This window comes from Salmo salar, chromosome 12 (genome assembly GCF_965601325.2).
Source record: "Salmo salar chromosome 12, fSalSal1, whole genome shotgun sequence".
Classification (NCBI taxonomy): Eukaryota; Metazoa; Chordata; class Actinopteri; order Salmoniformes; family Salmonidae; genus Salmo; species Salmo salar.
Genome location: NC_138302.1, coordinates 101,159,250 through 101,184,204, shown reverse-complemented (window position 1 = coordinate 101,184,204; position 24,955 = coordinate 101,159,250). Strand labels below are relative to the sequence as shown.

The window sequence follows — 24,955 nt, the reverse complement described above, 5'->3', positions numbered from 1 at the left end:
GAGGCTGAGATGGGAGGGGTCGGGGGACACTGTGGCCCATTCCGACGATACCCCAGACAGGGCCATCCAGGCAGGGTATAACTCAATCCACTTTGCCTATGCACAGCCCCTACACCACTAGAGGGATATCAACAGACCACCAACTTACTATCCTGAGACAAGGCTGAGTATAGCCCACGAAGAGCTCCTCCACTGCACGAGACTGAGGGGGGTCAAAACCGAACACATTGCTTCTCTTTACAACAGGTGTATAGCCTACCTGTTTGGTATGAAAAATGAACCATGGGAAAAGCATCCTCAATTCTCTATTTAACCTCTACAGGATCGGGGGTTCCTCCACGGGACGGTTGAGCTAACATAGGCTAATGTGATTAGAAGGTTGTAAGTAACAAGAAAATTTCCCAGGACATAGACATATCTGATATTGGCAGCAAGCTTAAATTATTGTTAATCTAACTGCACTGTCCAATTTACAGTAGCTATTACAGTGGTAAGAATAACATGCTATTGTTTGAGGAAAGTGCACAGTTTTGAACTTGAAAAGTCATTAATTAACCATTTAGGCACATTTGGGCAGTCTTGATACAACATTTTGAACATATATGCAATGGTTTATTGGAAAACATTGCACATACACTGCTGTCACCTAGTGGCTAAAATATAAATTGCGCCTGGGCTGAAATAATACGTTATGGCCTTTCTCTTGCATTTCAAAGATGATAGTACACAAAAAAAAGCTTTTTTTTCTCTTTGTATTATCTATTACCAGATCTACTGTGTTATATTCTCCTACATTCATTTCACATATCTACAAAATTCAAAGTGTTTCCTTTCAAATGGTTTCAAGAATATGCATATCCTTGTTTCAGGTCCTGAGCTACAGGCAGTTAGATTTGGGTATGTCATTTTAGGCGAAAATTTTAAATGAAATGTGCGGATCTTTAAAGCTGGGCATCATTAACAAGTGATACGTTTTATTCACAAGTGATAGGCTAATATTGTCACCTATCAGACTATTCTTGGTTTAATAATCTTGTCTTTACATATTCTAAATAATATATGTCTGAAATATGTTTTGATGTAGAATTGAACATTATCATGAACCGAAAAATGACTTTTTTAAATCATCGCACACCTCATGTAGCCTAGCCTATATACGCCTATATGTTTTGATAAGGTTTGTATCGCAACTAATGTGGCCAAATAACTTCTTAAAATGAAGCACATTCATTTGCTTTACAAGGGGTGTAGAGCCTAACTGGTATACATAAGCAGTGTGTTGGTTTAAAGTTTTGGGAAGCTCATTTTCATCATAAAAATGCAGCTGTATAATAAAAGCATTACATGCATAATGCGTTTGTGATCACTTTGAGAATGGTGTTTCCCTGCTAACGGAACATTCATGCGTATAGCCTACTGTCATGTGCGCATTTCTGTGCTTATAAAGTGAAGAAAAAGCCTAATGGTCTATCAACATTTTAAGCTTAAACGTTCTGATCTGTTTCGTCAGCCTCATTGCGTACATTTTTTTGGGGGGATGCAAGTGGTGGTATTAATTTGGGATCTATCACATCCCACAACTATCCCAGACTATGTTTGGAATATTTATTTCTCGCACAGAATAAAATAGGTCAACCTTTGTCCTATGGGGGATAGTAGATTAACATAGGCTAGTGCTCTTGCTGTTCGTTAGGCCTACTCATCTTGTTGGCTGACGGAAAGTAAATGTGAACAGTTCTTCCAATATCTTCAATGTGCGCCTTGGAAATGGATAAGGACACGCGCAGTTGCATGCCCAATGTGTCTGTCTTCACTTGTAGCCTGTGAAAAAAGACCTGATCACGTGACAGAGAACCAGTGAGTGTGAGGTGCTTTGGCATGCAGCTGGGAGGAAGGAATTATAATAGTTATATTCATCCCAATGGCACAACGGCCACTGGCCGCAATAGGCATGTTTTTTTTTAAGGAGCGTTACAGCCAGGAAATTTAAGGCATTATCAAGTGCTTGTCAAATCGTGAATGACAGACTGATTAAGTGTGTAAGTCTGCACAAAAAAAAACAAGCAGAGCTTGTGCCTTTTATACAACTTTTTTTTTTTTATCATCACATAGAGTCACATCATGCAAAACAGATAGCCCAACATTTGTATCACAACTAAAGTTACATAAATAACTCTAAATTAAACATGTTTCTTTGTTAACCGCTCAACACAGAATAGCAGCATGTGCGGCTATCTTTCAAGAAAATATCCTTTCTATTTTATTCAACTTTGTTCAATTGTATTCTTCATACTATAAAATAATATTAAAAAATGACATGGAATTCTAAGCTAATCTTGTCTGCTAAATTAACTATTGTAGCCCAGAGCAATATCGCATAGTCAGATCAGGACATAACACAAGGACAACTCAGAGTATGCTATTCTGTTCTTCTGAAATAGACTACATTTTCTTCATATCATGCTTCTTTGATGTTCCTAAGGTCTGCATCAGTGGCTATTAGGCTATGCATGGGTGCCAGGAGACGCTAAGTGTGTCTATTTTAAATGGTCAATTACCCTGAGACCACTGGTTATTTGCTTAACCCCGCTAAGACTTTGCACTCTTGCTGTAAGTGTGGATGATAAGAATGAGAACAATGGACACCCTCTATACTGTTCATTGAATTTGCTGAGAAAGTTTAAAGCATAACATATTTATTTCTATAACCACAGCATACTGAACTGCATGTTGATTCACGTGTATGATTCACTGCCAACCAAACATCAAATCAAATCAAATTTGATTGGTCCACATACACATATTTAGCAGATGCTTTTGTGGGTGTAGTGAAATGCTTGTGTTCCTAGCTCCAACAGTGCAGTAATATCTAACAATACAGAACAATACACACAAATCTAAAAAGTAAAAGTATGGAATTACGATATATAGAAGTATTAGGACGAGCAATGTCGGAGTCCGGGAAATGTAGATACAGTATTAATACAATAAATGTCAAAAGTTTGGACACACCTACTTATTCAAGTGTTTTTCTTTTTTTTTACTATTTTCTACATTGTAGAATAATAGTGAAGACATCAACACTATAAAATAACACATATGGAATCATGTAGTACACAAAAAAGTGTTAAACAAATCAAAATATATTTAATTTTTGAGATTCTTCAAAGTAGCCACCCTTTGCCTTTATGACATCTTTGCACACGCGAGTGTAAAATGGCGCCAGAAGAAATGGCAGCTGTTTTACGGGCGCCAATTGTCCTATTATGTGTTTTTTTGCGTTATTTGTAACTTATTTTGTACATAATGTCTCTGCAACCGTATCTTACGGCAGAAAAGAGTTTCTGGATATCAGGACAGCGATCATTCACCTCGGATTAGACTAAGATTTTTTCTACAACAAGCAGGACACTCGACAAGGCCAACATCCCAGTTATTTGCAAAGAAGAAGGAAGAGACACAGGTACAGAGGACACAGAGCGGGGTGCCTCGTAAGGATCTGCAGAAGGCAAGTGGGAACGCTGCCGTTACCGTCAATATTACTCGCCAACGTGCAATAATTGGACAATAAATTTGATGATGTACCATCACGAATATCCTACCAACGGGACATCAAAAACTACAATATCTTATGTTTCACGGAATCGTGGCTGAATGATGACATGGATATTCAGCTAGCGGGATATACGCTGCACCGGCAAGATAGAACAGCACACTCCGGTAAGACAAGTGGGGGCAGTCTGTGCATATTTGTAAACAACAGTTGATGCACAAAATCTAAGGAAGTCTAGATTTTGCTCGCCTGAAGTAGAGTATATTGTGATAAAATGCAGCCCACACTATTTGCCTAGAGAGTTGTCAGCTATACTTTTCGTGGCTGTTTATTTACCTCCACAGACGGATGCTGTCACTAAGACCGCACTCAGTCAGCTGTATAAGGAAATAAGCAAACAGGAAACCACTCACCCAGAGGCGGCGCTCCTAGTGGCCGGACTTTAATGCAGGGAAACTTAAATCAGTTCTACCTAACTTCTATCAACATGTTAAATGTGCAACCAGAGGGAAAACAATTCTAGATCACCTGTACTCCACACACAGAGACGCGTACAAAGCTCTCCCTCGCCCTCCATTTGGTAAATCTGACCACAATTCTATCCTCCTGATTCCTGCTTACAAGCAAACATTAAAGCAGGAAGCACCAGTGACTCAGTCTATAAAAAAGTGGTTAGATGAAGCAGATGCTAAACTACAGGACTGTTTTTCTATCACAGACGGGAACATGTTCCGGGATTCTTCCGATGGCATTGAGGAGTACACCACATTAGTCACTGGCTTTATCAATAAGTGCATCGAGGACGTCGTCTCCACAGTGACTGTACGTACATACCCCAACCAGAATCAAATCAAATATCACATACACATGGTTAGCAGATGTTAATGCGAGTGTAGCGAAATGCTTGTGCTTCTAGTTCCGACAATGCAGTAATATCCAACGAGTAATCTAACCTAACAACTTCACAACAACTACATTATACACACAAGTGTAAAGGAATGAATAATAATATGTACATAAAAATATATGAATGAGTGATGGTATAGACCGGCATAGGAAAGATGCAGTAGATGGTATCGAGTACAGTATATACATATGAGATGAGTAATGTAGGGTATGTAAACATTATAAGAAGTGACATTGTTTAAAGTGGCTAGTGATACATTACATCAAGATGGCAAGATGCAGTAGATGGTATATAATACAGTATATACGTTTGAGATGAGTAATGTTGGGTATGTAAACATTCTATGAAGTGGCATTGTTTAAAGTGGCTAGTGATACATTACATCATGATGGCAAGATGCAGTAGATGGTATATAATACAGTATATACGTTTGAGATGAGTAATGTTGGGTATGTAAACATTCTATGAAGTGGCATTGTTTAAAGTGGCTAGTGATACATTTATTACATATATTTTTCCAGTGGCTGGAGTTGAGTCAGTATGTTGGCGGCAGCCACTCAATGTTAGTGATGGCTGTTTAACAGTCTGATGGCCTTGAGATAGAAGCTGTTTTTCAGTCTCTCGGTCCTTGCTTTGATGCACCTGTACTGACCTCGCCTTCTGGATGATAGCGGGGTGAACAGGCAGTGGCTCGGGTGGTTGTTGTCCTTGATGATCTTTATGGCCTTCCTGTGATATCGGGTGGTGTAGGTGTCCTGGAGGGCAGGTAGTTTGCACCCGGTGATGCGTTGTACAGACCTCACTACCCTCTGGAGAGCCTTACGGTTATGGGCGGAGCAGTTGCCATACCACGTGGTGATACAGCCCGACAGGATGCTCTCGATTGTACATCTGTAAAAGTTTGAGTGTTTTTGGTGACAAGCCGAATTTCTTCAGCCTCCTGAGATTGAAGAGGCGCTGCTGCGCCTTCTTCACCACGCTGTCTGTGTGGGTGGACCATTTCAGTTTGTCCGTGGTGTGTACGCCGAGGAACTTAAAACTTACTACCCTCTCCACTACTATCCTGTCGATGTGGATAGGGGGGGTGCTCCCTCTGCTGTTTCCTGAAGTCCACGATCATCTCCTTTGTTTTGTTGAAGTTGAGCGTGAGGTTATTTTCCTGACACCACACTCCGAGGGCCCTCACCTCCTCCCTGTAGGCCGTCTCGTCATTGTTGGTAATCAAGCCTACCACTGTAGTGTCGTCTGCAAACTTGATGACTGCAAACGTGATGATTGAGTTGGAGGCGTGCATGGCCACGCATGAACAAGGAGTACAGGAGATGGCTGAGAACACACCCTTGTGGGGCCCCAGTGTTGAGGGTCAGCAGGGTGGAGATGTTGTTACCTAACCTCACCACCAGGGGCCAGCCCGTCAGGAAGTCCAGGACCCAGTTGCACAGGGCAGTGTCAAGTCCCAGCATGAACAGCATTCTCACATAGGTATTCCTCTTGTCCAGATGGGTTAGGGCAGTGTGCAGTGTGATTGCATTGTCTGTGGACCTATTGGGGCAGTAAGCAAATTGGAGTGGGTCTAGGGTGGAGGTGATATGGTCCTTGACTTGTCTCTCAAAGCACTTCATGATGACGAAAGTGAGTGCTACGGGGCAGTAGTCATTTACCTTAGCTTTCTTGGGAACAGGAACAATACATTTTACATACGCTCTTATCCAGAGCGACTTACAGTAGTGAATGCATACATTTCAATTCATTTCATACATTTTCTCCCCCCTGTACTGGCCCCCCGTGGGAATCGAACCCACAATCCTGGCGTTGCAAACACCATGCTCTACCAACTGAGCCACAGGGAGGTCTACAATGGTGGCCCTCTTGAAGCATGTGGGGACAGCAGACGGGGATAAGGATTGATTGAATATGTCTGTAAACACACCAGCCAGCTGGTCTGCGCTTGCTCTGAGGACACGGCTAGGGATACCGTCTGGTACGGCAGCCTTACGAGTGTTGACACGTTTAGATGTGAATGGATTTCAGGCAACATTCGCACTGAGCTAAAGGGTAGAGCTGCCGCTTTCACGGTGTGGGACTCTAACCCGGAAGTTTATAAGAAATCCTGCTCTGCCCTCTGACGAACCATCAAACAGGCAAAGCGTCAATACAGGGCTAAGATTGAATCGTACTACACCGGCTCCGGCGTTCGTCTTATGTGGCAGGGCTTGCAAACTATTACCGACTACAAAGAGAAGCACAGCCGCGAGCTGCCCAGTGACACGAGCCTACCAGACAAGCTAAATCACTTCTATGCTCGCTTCAAGGCAAGCAACACTGAGGCATGCATGAGAGCATCAGCTGTTCTGGACAACTATGTGATCACGCTCTCCGTAGCCGATGTGAGTAAGACCTTTAAACAGGTCAACATTCACAAGGCTGCGGGGCCAGACGGATTACCAGGATGTGTGCTCCGGGTATGTGCTGACCAACTGGCAGGTGTCTTCACTGACATTTTCAACATGTCCCTGATGAAGTCTGTAATACCAACATGTTTCAAGCAGACCACCATAGTCCCTGTGCCCATGAACATGAAGACAACCTGCCTAAATGACTACAGACCCATAGCACTCACGTCCGTAGCCATGAAGTGCTGTGAACGGCTGGTAATGGCTAACATCAACACCATTATCCCAGAAACCCTAGACCCACTCCAATTTGCATACCACCCCAACATATCCACAGATGATGCGATCTCGATTGCACTCCACACTGCCCTTTCCCACCTGGACAAAAGGAACACCTACTTGAGAATTATATTTATTGACTACAGCTCAGCGTTCAACACCATAGTACCCTCAAAGCTCATCACTAAGCTAGTGATCCTGGGACTAAACACCTCCCTCTGCAACTGGATCCTGGACTTCCTGACGGGCCACCCCCAGGTGGTGAGGGTAGGTAGCAACACATCTGCCAGGATGATCCTCAACACTGGAGCCCCTCGGGTGCGTGCTCAGTCCCCTATTGTTTTCCCTGTTCACCCACGACTGCACTGCCAGGCACGACTCCAACACCATCATTAAGTTGGTGTTAGGCCTGATCACTAACAATGACAACGATGAGACAGCCTATAGGGAGGAGGCCAGAGACCTGGCCGGGTGGTGCCAGAATAACAATGTAACCAAGACTAAGGATATGATTGTGGACTACAGGAAAAGGAGGACCGAGCACACACCCATTCTCATCTGTTGGGCTGTTGTGGAGCAGGTTGAGAGCTTCAAGTTCCTTGGTGTCCGCATCACCAACAACCTAGAATGGTCCAAACACACCAAGACAGTTGTGAAGAGGGCACGACAAAACCTATTTCCCCACAGGAAACATCAGATCCTCAAAAGGTTCTACAGTCGCAACATCGAGAGCATCCTCACCAGTTGCATTACGGGCTGGTACGGCAATTGCTTGGCCTCCGACCGCAAGGCACTACAGAGGGTAGTGCGTACGGCCCAGTACATCACTGGAGCTAAGCTGCCTGCCATCCAGGACCTCTACACCAAGCGGTGTCAGAGGAAGGCCCTAAAAATGGTCAAAGAGCCCAGCCACCCCAGTCATAGACTGTTCTCTCATCTACCGCAGGGCAAGCGGTACCGGAATGCAAAGTGTAGGACAAAAAGGCTTCTCCACTGTTTTTTACCCCCAAGCCAATAGACTCCTGAACAGGTAATCAAATGGCTACCCGGACTATTTGCATTGTGTGCCCCACCAAACCCCTCTTTTACGCTGCTGCTACTCACTGTTTATCATATATGCATAGTCACTTTAACTATACATTCATGTACATGCTACCTCAATTGGCCCGACCAACCAGTGCCTCTATATAGCCTCGCTACTTTCATAGCCTCGCTACTGTTATAGCCTCGCTACTGTTATACATTTACATTACATTTAAGTCATTTAGCAGACGCTCTTATCCAGAGCGATTTACAAATTGGTTTACCAGGCTATCTGCATTGTGTCCCACCATCACCCGCCAACCCCTCTTTTACGCTACTGCTACTCTCTGTTCATCATATATGCATAGTCACTTTAACCATATCTACATTTACATACTACCTCAATCAGCCTGACTAACCGGTGCCTGTATATAGCCTCGCTACTTTTATAGCCTCGCTACTGTTATAGCTTCGCTACTGTTATACATTTACATTACATTTAAGTCATTTAGCAGACGCTCTTATCCAGAGCGACTTACAAATTGGTGCATTCACCTTATGATATCCAGTGGAACAGCCACTTTACAATAGTGCATCTAAATCTTTTAAGGGGGGGGGGTTAGAAGGATTACTTTATCCTATCCTAGGTATTCCTTAAAGAGGTGGGGTTTCAGGTGTCTCTGGAAGGTGGTGATTGACTCCGCTGTCCTGGCGTCGTGAGGGAGCATGTTCCACCATTGGGGTACCAGAGCAGCGAACAGTTTTGACTGGGCTGAGCGGGAACTGTGCTTCCTCAGAGGTAGGGGGGCCAGCAGGCCAGAGGTGGATGAACGCAGTGCCCTTGTTTGGGTGTAGGGCCTGATCAGAGCCTGAAGGTATGGAGGTGCCGTTCCCTTCACAGCTCCGTAGGCAATCACCATGGTCTTGTAGCGGATGCGAGCTTCAACTGGAAGCCAGTGGAGAGAGCGGAGGAGCGGGGTGACGTGAGAGAACTTGGGAAGGTTGAACACCAGACGGGCTGCGGCGTTCTGGATGAGTTGTAGGGGTTTAATGGCACAGGCAGGGAGCCCAGCCAACAGCGAGTTGCAGTAATCCAGACGGGAGATGACAAGTGCCTGGATTAGGACCTGCGCCGCTTCCTGTGTGAGGCAGGGTCGTACTCTGCGAATGTTGTAGAGCATGAACCTACAGGATCGGGTCACCGCCTTGATGTTAGTGGAGAACGACAGGGTGTTGTCCAGGATAACGCCAAGGTTCTTAGCACTCTGGGAGGAGGGGACAAGGGAGTTGTCAACCGTGATGGCGAGATCATGGAACGGGCAGTCCTTCCCCGGGAGGAAGAGCAGCTCCGTCTTGCGGAGGTTCAGCTTGAGCTGGTGATCCGTCATCCACACTGATATGTCTGACAGACATGCAGAGATGCGATTCGCCGCCTGGTTATCAGAAGGGGGAAAGGAGAAGATTAATTGTGTGTCGTCTGCATAGCAATGATAGGAGAGACCATGTGAGGATATGACAGAGCCAAGTGACTTGGTGTATAGCGAGAATAGGAGATGGCCTAGAACAGAGCCCTGGGGGACACCAGTGGTGAGAGCGCATGGTGCGGAGACAGATTCTCGCCACGCCACCTGGTAGGAGCGACCTGTCAGGTAGGACGCAATCCAAGCGTGGGCCGCGCCGGAGATGCCCAACTCGGAGAGGGTGGAGAGGAGGATCTGATGGTTCACAGTATCAAAGGCAGCAGAAAGGTCTAGAAGGATGAGAGCAGAGGAGAGAGAGTTAGCTTTAGCAGTGCGGAGAGCCTCCGTGACACAGAGAAGAGCAGTCTCAGTTGAATGCCCAGTCTTGAAACCTGACTGATTAGGATCAAGAAGGTCATTCTGAGAGAGATAGCAGGAGAGCTGGCCAAGGACGGCACGTTCAAGAGTTTTGGAGAGAAAAGAAAGAAGGGATACTGGTCTGTAGTTGTTGACATCGGAGGGATCGAGTGTAGGTTTTTTCAGAAGGGGTGCAACTCTCGCTCTCTTGAAGACGGAAGGGACGTAGCCAGCGGTCAAGGATGAGTTGATGAGCGAGGTGAGGAAGGGGAGAAGGTCTCCGGAAATGGTCTGGAGAAGAGAGGAGGGGATAGGGTCAAGTGGGCAGGTTGTTGGGCGGCCGGCCGTCACAAGACGCGAGATTTCATCTGGAGAGAGAGGGGAGAAAGAGGTCAAAGCACAGGGTAGGGCAGTGTGAGCAGGACCAGCGATGTCGTTTGACTTAGCAAACGAGGATCGGATATCGTCAACCTTCTTTTCAAAATGGTTGACGAAGTCATCCGCAGAGAGGGAGGAGGGGGGGGGAGGGAGAGGAGGATTCAGGAGGGAGGAGAAGGTAGCAAAGAGCTTCCTAGGGTTAGAGGCAGATGCTTGGAATTTAGAGTGGTAGAAAGTGGCTTTAGCAGCAGAGACAGAAGAGGAGAATGTAGAGAGGAGGGAGTGAAAGGATGCCAGGTCCGCAGGGAGGCGAGTTTTCCTCCATTTCCGCTCGGCTGCCCGGAGCCCTGTTCTGTGAGCTCGTAGTGAGTCATCGAGCCACGGTGCAGGGGGGGAGGATCGAGCCGGCCTGGAGGATAGGGGACAGAGAAAATCAAAGGATGCAGAAAGGGAGGAGAGGAGGGTAGGGGCAGAGTGAGAAGTGTTGGATGAGAGCGAGAGGGAAAAGGATACAAGGTAGTGGTCGGAGATTTGGAGGGGAGTTGCAATGAGATTAGTGGAAGAACAGCATCTAGTAAAAATGAGGTCAAGCGTTTTGCCTGCCTTGTGAGTAGGGGGGGAAGGTGAGAGGGTGAGGTCAAAAGAGGAGAGGAGTGGAAAGAAGGAGGCAGAGAGGAATGAGTCAAAGGTAGACGTGGGGAGGTTAAAGTCACCCAGAACTGTGAGAGGTGAGCCATCCTCAGGAAAGGAACTTATCAAGGCGTCAAGCTCATTGATGAACTCTCCAAGGGAACCTGGAGGGCGATAAATGATAAGGATGTTAAGCTTGAAAGGGCTGGTAACTGTGACAGCATGGAATTCAAATGAGGAGATAGACAGATGGGTCAGGGGAGAAAGAGAGAATGTCCACTTGGGAGAGATGAGGATTCCAGTGCCACCACCCCGTTGGCTCGATGCTCTAGGGGTATGCGAGAACACGTGGGCAGACGAAGAGAGAGCAGTAGGAGTAGCAGTGTTATCTGTGGTAATCCATGTTTCCGTCAGCGCCAGGAAGTCTAGGGACTGGAGGGTAGCATAGGCTGAGATGAACTCAGCCTTGTTGGCTGCAGACCGGCAGTTCCAGAGGCTGCTGGAGACCTGGAACTCCACGTGGGTCGTGCGCGCTGGGACCACCAGGTTAGAGTGGCAGCGGCCACGCGGTGTGAAGCGTTTGTATGGCCTGTGCAGAGAGGAGAGAATAGGGATAGACAGACACATAGTTGACAAGCTACAGAAGTGTTGTTTCTTGTATTATTGTCTCTTGTGTCTTTAGAGAACTGTTTCACTTTGATATCCTTTTTCTTCTGTCCTGATTTTCTCTTTCTTTTCTTCTGTTAACTAGATATTCTTTGTTGTTCTTCGTTAGCTAGCTAGCTTCTACCTTTCTTCTTCTTCTTCTTCTTTATAGCCTCGCTACTGTTATAGCCTAGCTACTGTATATAGGCTCGCTACTGTATATAGGCTCGCTACTGTATATAGCCTCGCTACTGTTATTTTTCACTGTCTTTTTACTGTTGTTTTTATTTATTTCCTTACCTATTGTTCATCTAATACCTTTTTTTGCACTGTTGGTTAGAGCCTGTAAGTAAGCATTTCACTGTAAGGAATATACCTGTTGTATTCGGCGCAGGTGACAAATAAACTTTGATTTGATTCTCGCAACCAGCTTCATTAGGTAGTCACCTGTAATACATTTCAATTAACAGGTCTGCCTTGTTAAAAGTTAATTTGTGGAATTTCTTTCCTTATTAGTGCTTTTGAGCCAATCAGTAGCGTTTGTATACAGAAGATATCCCTATTTAGTAAAAGACCAAGTCCATATTACGTCAAGAACAGCTCAAATAAGCAAAGAGGAACGACAGTCCATCATTACTTTAAGACATGAAGGTCAGTCAATCCGGAAAATTTCAAGAACTTTTTCAAAGTTTCTTCAAGTTCAGTCGCAACAACCATCAAGCGCTATGATGAAACTGGCTCTCATGAGGACCGCCACAGGAAAGGAAGACCCAGAGTTCATTAGAGTTACTAGCCTCAGAAATTGTAACCCAAATAAATTCTTTACAGAGTTCAAGTTACAGACGCATCTCAACATCAACTGTTCAGAGGAGACTGTGTGAATCAGGCCTTCTTGGTCGAATTGCTGCAAAGAAGCCACTACTAAAGGACACCAATCAGAAGAAGAGACTTGCTTGGGCCAAGAAACACTAGCAAAGGACATTAGACTGGTGGAAATCGGTCCTTTGGTCTGATGAGTCCAAATTAGAGATTTTCGGTTCCAACCGCCGTGTCTTTGTGAGATGCAGAGTAGGTGAACGGATGATCTCCGCATGTGTGGTTCCCACCGTGAAGCATGTAGGAGGTGTGATGGTGTGAGGGTGCTTTGCTGGTGACACTGTCAGTGATTTATTTAGAATTCAAGGCACACTTACCCATCATCGCTACCACAGCATTCTGCACCGATATGCCATCCCATCTGGTTTGTACTTAGTGGGACTAGCATTTGTTTTTCAACAGGACAATGACCCAAAACACACCTCCAGGCTGTGTAAGGGCTATTTGAGAGTGATGTAGTGCTGCATCAGATGACCTGGCCTCCACAATCCCCCAACCTCAACCCAATTGAGATGGTTTGGGAAGAGTTGGACCGCAGAGTGAAGGAAGAGCATCCAATAAGTGTTCATCTTATGTGAGAACTCCTTCAAGACTGTTGGAAAAGTATTCCAGGTGAAGCTGGTTGAGAGAACAGCAAGAGTGGGCAAAGCTGTCATCAAGGAAAATGGTGGCTGCTTTGAAGAATCTCAAATATAAAAAATATTTTGATTTGTTTAACAATTTTTTTTGGTTACTAAATGATTCCATATGGGTCATTTCATAGTTTTGATATCTTCACTATTATTCTACAATGTAGAAAATAGTAAAAATGATAAAAAACCCTTGAATGACTAGGTGTGTCCAAACTTTTGACTGGTACTGTACATATCCCAGCCAGAAGTTTGGCACTCCTGTGTTTGTGGAGTTTCTCCCATTATTCTCTGCAGATTCTCTCAAACTCTGTCAGGTTTCATGGGGAGCATCGCTGCACAGCGTTGCTGCACAGCTATTTTCAGGTCTCTCCAGAGATGTTAGATCGGGTTAAAGTCTGGACTCTGGCTGGGCCACTCAAAGACATTCAGAGACTTGTCCCAAAGCCAATCCTGCATAGGGATGGCGCCAGGTTTCATCCAGATGTGATGCATAAGTTCAATCTTGGTTTCATCAGAACAGAGAATCTTGTTACTCATGGTCTGAGAGCAGCTTCTCATGTTCCATTTACTGAGGAATGGCTTCTGTGGTTGACCTTCTGGAAGTCCACAGAGGAACTCTGGAGCTCTGTCAGTGTGACCATCCGGTACTTGGTCATCTCCCTGACCAAGGTCCTTCTCCTCCAATTGCTCAGTTTGGTCAGGTGTTAGGCTCTAGGAAGAATCGTGGTGGTTGCAAACTTCTTCCGTTTAAGAATGATGGAGGCCACTGTGTTGTTCGGGACCTTCAATACTGCAGATATTTTTTGGTTCCCTTCCCCAGATCTGTGCCTCGACACAATCCTGTCTCGGATCTCTACAGACAATTCCTTCAACATTAGGGCTTGGTTTGTGCTCTTACATTCACTGTCATCTGTGGGACCTTATATAGGCAGGTGTGTGCCTTTCCAAATCATGTCCAATCAATTAAATTTACCACAGGTGGATTCCAATTAAGTTGTAGAAACATCTCAAGGATGATCAATGGAAACAGGATGCACCTGTGCTCAATTTCGAGTCTCATAGTGAAGGGTCTAAATATTTATGTAAATACAATATTTCTGTTTTTTATGTTTAATACATTTGCACAAGTTTCTAAAAACTACTTTTTGCTTGTTCATTATGGGTTACTGTGTGTAGATTGATGAGGAAATTGTTTTATTTAATCCATTTTAGAATAAGGCTGATGTGGAAAATGTGGAAAAAGGGAAGGGGTCTGAATACTTTCTGAATGCACTGTTCATATTACCTCAATTACCGTGTACCTGTCACGACTTCCGCCAAAGTCGGCTCCTCTCCTCGTTCGGGCGGCATTCGGCGTCACCGGCTTTCTAGCCACCGCCGCTCCATTTGTCATGTATCCATTTGTTTTGTCTTGTTCCCTGCACACCTGGTTTACATTCCCCAATCACACTACATGTATTTATTCCTCTGTTCCCCCTGTCTTTGTGTGAGATTGTTTTGTGTTACGTGTCATTTATCATTTATTATCACTATTCTGGTGTGCGTTTATTCCGAGTTTTCTTTCACGAGATATGTTTATGATGTTTGTACTTAAATATTGTGACTGTTTGCGCTTTTTTTGCACTTTGGCATATTGGATGGAGGTTTCAACGCAGTGGCGTCCGTCTGTTGGTTCCTCCTTCCTTAATAATAAAGTATCCTCCTGTTCACAACTCTCTGCTCTCCTGCACCTGACTCCGCTCCCAGTACACACACCTGACTCCGCTCCCAGTACACACACCAATGACAGTACCAAACATCTAATCTTGCTGCTCTGATGGCACACTGGGGTATTTTCACCCAATAAATATGCAATAGACATGGGAGTTTATCAACATTGGATTTGTTTTCAAATTATTTGTGGGTCTGTGTAATTTGAGGGAAATATGTGTCTCTCTCATATGGTCATACATTTGGCAGGAGGTTAGGAAGTACAGCTAAAATATTTCTACTATCTACGAGGCTAATTTACACATCAAGAGACATTATTTGATGACATCAGGGGAAGCATATGCTGCTGTTAGGGATAACATTATAATGGAGTGCAGTAGAGGTTCTATGGTTCCTAATAGGGAGGGAGGGGAGGAGAGGGAGTGATGGAGGGGAGATAGGGGTAGGATGGCAGCGGGGGGGAGAGGTGTATTATTGGGAGGTTTGGGAGGTTTGGGAGGGAGTGATGGAGGGGAGATAGGGGTAGGATGGCAGCGGGGGGAGAGGTGTATTATTGGGAGGTTTGGGAGGTTTGGGAGGGAGTGATGGAGGGGAGATAGGGGTAGGATGGCAGGGAGGGAGAGGAGATAGTGTCCTGGTGTTATCCGTGGGGGGAGAAGAGACTGGGGCCTTGTTTCTCCAGTGAAGGAGGGGAGTGTTACCAGTGAGGGAAGGGGAGATTGAGGTCATCCGTTTGATTTGAAAGGAAACTATACACTCAGTCAGTGGACCACCAGGTGGGAAAGGCTAGCCCCTTATATTACTAATATACCTGAGCTGTTATTTTCATGTCCTGTCCTACATTAAGTACCAGCCCTCCTCCTCTCTGTTGGGTTATTACACGCTTGGCTCGTTAGCTGCTAGCGCCGTGTCTCTCTTTAACGAGACATAATGAGATGATTAGGATGGGATTTATAGGACGATGCCATCCTCTCCTTGTGCCTCCCCCCCCCCCCCCCCCCCAAGGTTCACTCAACCTAGACCAAACTTTTACTGGCTGCGTCTGAAATGGCAGCTTTTTCCCTATAGGGATCTGGTCAAAAGTAGTCTACTCTATAGGGAATAGATTTCCGTTTGGGATGTACCCATGGTTTTGTCTTCTGTACTGTTTTTTTTCTCTTCACATTTCCCGCCTGGAAGATTATTGCTGCCGTGGGAAGAACAAAAAAAGAAAAGAGGCCATCAATAAGCTTTTGTACATAGCTGCCCAGCAGTGGTAATAGATCTATTATGGCTAACCCAGACCCTCTGTTCGGTGGTTTTACGAGCAGCACTGAAACAATAGGTACTGCATTCCCAATGCAACCTCTACAATGACCAATTTCACAGTTATAGGTCTAAACTGTCACCGCGTATATATGAAAAAATGTCCTCTCACCATGTTCTAAGCAAAGTCTTCCAATGCATTGTTTCAGGGAAGCTGCCGCGAATGTCTTTTACTTGTTGTTGGTCTGTGCATTCTTCTATGATAAAATAACTAATCTGGTAGCATTGGCATTTCTAGCTGCACTGTTCAGCAATGACACTCAGCACGGTATTAACATCAGATTTAAATACCGTGTTTGAGAGGCTATACAGCTGACATGTTAACATCATGTTTAATACCGCGTTTGAGAGGCTATACAGCTGACATGTTAACATCAACTCCACTATACAGAATAGCTTCAGAAAATAATATTGATTACAGTGAATGAGTTTATCAGGAAGTGTATAGGAGATGTTATACCCACTGTGACGATTTAAACCTACCCCAACCAAAAACCATGGATAGATGGGAGCATTCGCGCAAAACTGAAAGCGCGAACCACCTCATTTAACCAGGACAAGAAGACTGGGAATATGGAAGAACACAAAGAGTGTAGTTCCCTCCGCAATGCAACCAAGCAAGCTAAATGTCAGTATAGGGACAAAGTTGAGTCCCAGTTCAATGGCTCAGACACGAGACGTATGTGGCAGGGTCTACAGACAATCACGGATTATAAAAGGAAAACCAGCCACGTCGTGGACACCAAGGTCTTGCTTCCGGATAGGCTGAACACCTTCTTCGCTCGCTTTGAGGATAATACAGTGCCACCGACGTGGCCCCCTGTCAGGGACTGTGGGCTCTCCTTTCTCCGTGGCCGATGTGAGTAAGACATTTAAGCGTGTTAACCCTCGCAAGGCTGCCGGCCCAGATGGTATCCCTAGCCGCGTCCTCAGAGCATGTGGACACCAGCTGGCTGGTGTGTTTACAGATATATTCGGTCTCTCTCTATCCCAGTCTGCTGTCCCCACATGCTTCAAGATGGCCAACATTGTCCCTGTACCTAAGAAAGCAAAGGCAATTGAAATAATTGACTATCGCCCCTTAGCACTCACCTCTGTCATCATGAAGTGCTTTGAGAGGCAAGTCAAGGATCATATCACCTCCACCTTACCTGACACCCTAGACCCAATTCAATTTGCTTACCGCCCCAATAGATCCACAGATGATGCAATCGCCACCACACCGCCCACTGACTTAACCCATCTGGACAAGAGGAATACCTATGTAAGAATGCTGTTCATTGACTAGCATTCAACACCATAGTACCCTCTAAGCTCATCATCAAGCTCGAGGGGCTGGGTCTGAACCCTGCCCTGTGCAACTGGGTCCTGGACCTCCTGACGGGTCGCCCCCAGGTGGTGAAGGTAGGAAACAACACCTCCTCCTCGCTGATCCTCAACACTGGGGCACCTCAAGGGTGCGTGCTCAGCCCCCTCTTGTACTCCCTGTTCACCCATGACTGCGTGGCCAAGCACGCTTCCAACTCAATCATCAAGTTAGAAGACGACAAAACAGTAGTAGGCCTGATTACCAACAATGATGAGACGGGAGCCTACAGGGAGGAGCTGAGGGCTCTGGGAGTGTGGTAGCAGAAAAATAACCTATCGGGACTTAAAAACATCTTCTATCTCAAGGCAATCAGACTGTTAAACAGCCATCACCAGCACATCAGAGGCGTCTGCCTATAGACATAGATTAGGAATCACTAGCCACTTTTAGAAATGGATCACTTGCCACGTTAATAATGTATAAATTGTACTCTATACTATTCTACGGTGTCTTATTCACTTTAATTGATTGTAAATATTACATCAGCCATCTCATATGTACATAGAAGCACAAGCATTTAGCTACACCCACAATAACATATGCTAATCACTTGTATGTGACCAATACATTTGATTTGATAGCGTGTTTGAGAGGCTTAACAGCTGACGTATTAACATCAATTAACATCAATTGCGCTATACCATGTTTGAGAGGCTAAATAACATAATTTTTGTGTATGATCTGAAAATGAAAGGCAGTCGGTTACCATATTGGATGGCGATTGGGTTCCAGGAGAATATGGATAGGTGGAGAACTGCTTCTTTTGACCTCATTTAGCCTCATCCAAGTCTCCCACATCCTTCTATACATCACCATCATATACACTGTTGATCTGGACATTGTGTGTTTATCTTTGTCTCACAGGATCTATGTGAACATTCAGCAGCAACGGATGTATTCTACTCTGATATAGACTATGCTACCAAGATGCAGTGTGTGAGAGAGAGAGAGAGAGCTGTAGGCACAGAAAGAAGATAGAGAAAAGAGAGAGATAGAGAGAGAGAGATGAGAGAGGCACAAAAATAAAAAAGGGAGAGAGAGAGAGAGCGGGAGAGAGGGGACGGAGAAAGAGAGTGGAGGGAGGGAGGGAGAGAGAGAGGAAGGAGCGAGAGAGGAGGGAGAGAGATGTGAGGGAGAGAGAGATGTGAGGGAGAGAGAGGTGTAAGGGAGAGAGAGGTGTGAGGGAGAGAGATGTGAGGGAGAGAGAGACAGACAGACAGACAGACAGACAGACAGACAGACAGACAGACAGACAGACAGGCAGGCAGGCAGGCAGGCATGCAGGCAGGCAGGCAGGCAGGCAGGCAGACAGACAGACAGGCAGACAGAGACCTGAGAGAGCAGAGGAAGCGTGACAGAGATTTCAATGCCCCTTGTCTAATGTGAAATTAGTTTGTTTGATTGGTTATATAATGATCATGTGTTTGGTAGGGTACACACCAAAAAAAGCTTCTAAACAGTTATTTGACTTATGACGTAGTGGAACCCGTATATAATGAACAAAAAAATTAAATAAAAGATTTTACTGATTTTACAGTTCATATAAGAAAATCAGTCAATTGAATTCATTAGGCCCTAAACTATGGATTTCATATGACTGGGAATACAGATATGCTTATGTTTTTTTTTTTAAGTAGGGATGAGGAAACCAGTCAGTATCTGGTGTGACCACCATTTGCCTCCTGCAGCGCGACACATCTCCTTTGCATAATGTTAATTAGGCTGTTGATTGTGGCCTGTGGAATGTTGTGACGACAACAGTGGCACAACATTCCACAGGCCACTATCAATGTATCTTTGTACATTCCAATTGCCTTTGATAAAATGCTCAGAGTGTTCAGGGTCCGTAGCTTATGCCTGCCCATACCATAACCCCACCACCACTATGGGGCATTTTGTTCACAACATTGATATCAGCAAACCGCTCGCCCACACGACGCCATACACATGATATGCGGTTGTGAGGCCGATTGGAGGCGGCTTATGGTAGAAAAGTGGATAGCAATATTTTCTGGCAATAGCTCTGGTGGACATTCCTGCAATCAGCATGCCAATTATACATTCCTTCAAAACTTGAGACATCTGTGGCATTGTGTTGTGTGACAAAACTGCACATTTTAGCGTCGCCTTTTGTTGACCCCCAGCACAAGGTGCACCTGTGTAATGATCATGCTGTTTAATCAGCTTCTTGATATGCCACACATGTCAGGTGGATGGATTATCTTGGTAAATGTGAAATGCTCACAAACAGGGATGTAAACAAATGTGCGCACACTATTTTAGACAAACAAGATTTTTTGTACGTATGGAACATTTCTGGGATGTTGTATTTCAGCTCATGAAACATGAGATCAACACTTTACATGTTGTGTTTATATTTTTGTTCAGTGTAGATCTCTTTCTGGAAGGTTCTATACAGAACCGTGCTCATACTGTTCTAAATGGAACCTGTATGGTTCTATAAAGAACACTTATTTAAGGTTCTATAAAGAATCATTAAAAAAAGGTTATATATGGTTACAACCCTTTACAGAGCTAAACTGAACCCTTTTTTTGATTCTTTACAGAACCTTCAGGGCGAATGGTTCTTTTGTCGATCCTTCTGAATAACCATATATATGTTTTCTTATTCTGGTCAACCATATTATATTGTTAATGGACCTCTGTACGCCTATGTAGATACTCCAATAAAATTTATAGCATGGTGTTTGCAACACCAGGGTTGTGGGTTCAATTCCCACGGGGGACAAGTACGTAAAAAAAAAAATGTATGAAATGTATGCATTCACTACTGTAAATCTCTCTGGATAAGAGCATCTGCTAAATGATCATGTCTATGTGTTTGATGGGGTATATAATGGATTTTTTTTACCAGCGTGAGATTGTGTTTTCTCAGCATTCATTTTGTTTTATTGAATTGTTATCATCTCGTCTGAGAAACAAGGTGGGTAATTAACGTTGAAAGCCCTGTTGGGTATTTGCAAGAAATCTGGAGTTGTAAGATATTGGCATAGAGACATTTGGGTTGCTGTCTCTCAACACTCCCTCTTACAGTTTTCTTCTGCAGAAATATAATCCTGCAGCAACAGGACATGTGAATTATTATGTTGCTTATAATTAATGTACATTTTTCATAAGTGAAAATCCAGTCTGAATTTTCAATCAGTGGAGGCATCTGAGGGGAGGACAGCTTTTAATAATGGCTGGAAAGGATTGCAACCATGTGAAACCATGTGTTTGAGGTATTTGATACCATTCCATTAATTCAGCTCCAGCCATTACCACGAGCTCGTCCTCTCCAATTAAGTTGCCATCAACCTGGGATTTCAAAACTTTAGAAGCCCTTTTAAACCTCAAATGTTAAAAAAACTATTGGGTGCAGGAAAGTTTTCTTGCAACAGGGTGATCAAATGACTATCCTACATCTGTAGCTGTGTGCATGGCCACATGTGTGTGTGTGTGTGTGTGTGTGTGTGTGTGTGTGTGTGTGTGTGTATGTGTGTGTGTGTGTGTGTGTGTGTGTGTGTGTGTGTGTGTGTGTGTGTGTGTGTGTGTGTGTGTGTGTGTGTGTGTGTGTGTGTGTGTGTGTGTGTGTGTGTGTGTGTGTGTGTGCGTGCGTGCGTGTGTGTATGCCAAAACAAGCCAATGCTGAATACAGATCCAGCCATTTCAGCTTCTTTCCTGACGCTGTTGTTGGTATTCTACATTTTTCTCTGGAATTGTCAATTTCGGCAATGACAGATTTTGGAGCAAGCTCGTGAACTTTCACCCTCTCCAAAAGCTAGGTTTCCATCCAATTGGTGACAGATTTGCATGTGAATATTCGAAACTCTGCATAAAACCAACATGCACATTTTCCCACCGGAAATGTGTTTCCATCAAATATACCAGTTGTGGATAAAAGGCAGTGCGTGATGAAGTTCAATTCCCATGTGCCGAAGTAAATGGGTTTCCTTTGCATATTCAACTCTATTGATGGTTTTCTCACAACAACAACAAAAAAACGGCGTTATATAGTGAATGTGTCCACTCTGTTATTGGCAGGTGCACTCCAGCTAACAGCTTGCAGATACTGTGCGGGTATAGTCTACAGTAGATGTTGAAATTATTATGGACAATTATAGACAATTATTTTTATTTGTCGATGATCACGTCACCAGAATCAGACCATGGCTATTTATTGAAAGGAGCGTCATGTTCATGACCTTTCACCCTGTGAAGTTCATCATAATTTATTACACTTGGGCTCCTGAGTGGCGCAGCGGTCAAAGTCAATGCATCTCAGTGCTTTTTTGGGGCGTTACTACAGACACCCTGGTTCGATTCCAGGTTGTATTACAACCGGCCGTGATTGGGAGTCCCATAGGGCGGCGCACAATTGGCCCAGCGTCGTCAGAGTTTGGCCGGTGTAGGTCGTCATTGTAAATAAGAATTTGTTCTTAACTGACTTGCCTAGTTAAATAAACGGTAAAAAATCTTGTAGCCTAATAAACTGGTTTCCTGAGGAGTCGTAGTGGGAGGACCACACAACGTGTCATCGCATGACTCCAAGTTTACTTCCATACGATGGTTATTATATCAATATTTGAGCACAGACATTTCTCCCATAATTAATTTTACCCAAAAACATCTACTGTATGTCTGTCTGTCTGTCTGTCTGTCTGTGACCCAAAAAGATCCCACCTCGTCTGGCGTGTTCTGCTTTCTCATCATTTTGTAAAGTTTACCGATAAATGTTCGGTTTTCCATCATGAAATGTTTAATCCGACGTACTTTACTCGCGTTAAAAGGTTGGATGGAAAAACCTGGTTACAGTGGCTTCCTCGTTTTCATTTTCTAAGTGATTACTTAATTAAAGTTCAAGTGATAATTTTGGGTTATGCAGATGAATGTGTAAAAGTAAAAATGTATCGTAATAAACCAGAGAATAAATCAGAAAAGTGTGTATAAATTAAAATGATACTTTGCTTCAGTCAAAAATGAGATATCTATATAATGTTCATCATAAATGGAATGACCCTTTTGCTCTTCATGGTCTTGTAAGATGATGATGTTACACCACAGGTTGTCTGATTATCAAGCCTGTCGGAAATCCTGTCAACAATGTGACATGATCAACGTGACGCAGGAGACATTAGCGTAAACAGAATGTCAGTCAGTCATTTGAAAGAAGGACAAGAACACTCGTAATGATAATAAAGTACTCTTCCAATTGTTGTTTTGATTATTATTATTATTATCATCAGATTATCATAGTCACGGTAAAAAATACAAATTCTGCTTGTGACATATTCAATGTAAATGTGTTTTTGTAATGTACTATTTCTCAAAAATATGTCCATGGAAAAACCAGCAAAAAATTCTTATTGGTTAATTGGTGGTCCTGTGTGGCTCAGTTGGTAGAGCATGGTGTTTGCAACGCTAGGGTTGTGTGTTTGATTCCCGTGGGGGACCAGTACGAATATGAAGTATATGAATTCACTACTGTAAGTCGCTCTGGATAAGAGCTTCTGCTAAATGACTAAAATGTAATTGTACAACTCACTGACAGACAATGGAATACGAGATGTTGATTTCAGTATAATGTGTCTACCATTGAAGGAAAAACACAATGGCTTGGTTTGGCCCTTTCATGTAGTTCTCCCACATTAACCAAGGTGATTGAAAAGTAACTGTGGGAAATAAAGTGGCTATTAAACTGTGTCTAATTCAATGGGTCCACTCTATCATCTTGATGAAAACAGCATGAATATAATGTGAAGCCTGTCCATATAGACAGCAGATTAAAGATGAGGTGTAATCCATGAAAGCATTATAATACACTGTAAGAATGTATCAGTACCTTTCTCTTATTAGCCATATTTAACACGGCTCCCCTTGACTCTCTTTTGAAGTTATTAAAAACCAACACATTGTGAATACAGTGAATACAGGATTCCTTTCATTTAAATAAGGTTTTCATCGTTGCAAGGCAACCCATGTCTGTGGAATGTAATGTTAGTGTGTTATTTTCTTAAATGTAAAAAGATGAGTACTTATTTTTTAGGTCACCTCATTAATGCAAATGCATAGGAACGTCTTGTATTTACCCAGGTGATTACCATTAAGAGCCATATCTTTAGCCCAAAACATGTCCTGAATATTCTCCTCTTTTCATCCGCAGGCCAGGAGCGGATTGGGACGGACTCTAAGTATGAACAGGAGGGGAAGGTTCAGTTTGTGATCGATGCGGTGTACGCCATGGCCCACGCCCTTCACAACATGCAGAGAGACCTGTGTCCCGACGTCTCTGGGATCTGTCCCGATATGGACTTGGCCGGGGGAAAGAAACTGCTCAAGTACATCCGCAGTGTCACATTCAATGGTAAGTTTAGTAACAATGTGATGAACACCTATTTTCCACAGCATGATGAGGTCTCTTTTACAAAAAAGTGTTGGCGAAATGTTGGTAAACGTTTTAGCCAAACAGTTTGTCCAATATTTAGGAGAACTGTTGGTTAAATATTTAGCATCGATATTGGTTAAATAAATCCACTGCAACATTGTCTTTCATTTGTGAAGTATACAAACACCAATACCAGACAATGTTCACACTGTAGGAAGTGATGTCATAAGACAATGTTCACACTGTAGGAAGTGATGTCATAACAGACAATGTTCACACTGTAGGGGGTGATGTCATAACAGACAATGTTCACACTGTAGGAAGTGATGTCTTAACAGACGATGTTCACACTGTAGGAAGTGATGTCATAACAGACAGCGTTTACAAGGAGGAAGTATATATATACGGGCTATTTTGTACACAGTAGGAAGTAAAGGAGAAGCCTAATTGACAGGCAACACAGTTCTGGTTTGTTTGTGGAGTTATTCAGGCAGCAGCTAAGGTGATAGCGTAAGACATGATAATGTTGTTTGCTGCTCACGGCTCCCCCCCTCGTCCTGGAGAATGCAACATCCAAAGCAAGTTTACACAGGATATCTTATTGACTGTGTGGAAGAGACAAGACCACAGAGGGAAGCTGTGTTCTAAATGGCTGTTCCCTATAGGGCTCCGATCAAAAGTCGAGCACTATTTAGGGACTAGTATGCCATTTCAGACACAGACAAAGACTCTGAGGCACAATATGAGGAGAAAAACGTTTTAGGAATTGATTGGATTTAGTGGAGGTAGAGAAAATACCATGTTTATAATTTGAGAAAAACAATGTCGTCTATGACACAGACTTCAAAACACAGGTCTGCTGGTATCAACATACCCCCTGGCACTGCCTGAAATAGTATGAATATCACTATTGAAAAAACCCTTTAAAACACCTTGAATGAGGGTGCAGCACGAGGAATAAACCACTTTCAACACCTTGTATGAGGGTGTAGCACGAGGAATAAAACACTTTAAACACCTTGTATGAGGGTGCAGCACGAGGAATAAAACACT

At 43.8% G+C, this 24,955-nt stretch overlaps 1 protein-coding gene across 1 annotated transcript in view; it reads left to right on the top strand.

The window, feature by feature from the left end:
* The window catches only part of LOC106566206 (metabotropic glutamate receptor 7), a 431,795-nt gene that overhangs the window by 205,257 nt on the left and 201,583 nt on the right, over nucleotides 1-24,955 (top strand). The window contains exon 6 of the mRNA XM_045691964.2: nucleotides 23,681-23,881. Coding sequence (XP_045547920.2) covers nucleotides 23,681-23,881 — 201 coding nt within the window. The remainder of the gene's footprint in view (nucleotides 1-23,680; nucleotides 23,882-24,955) is intronic.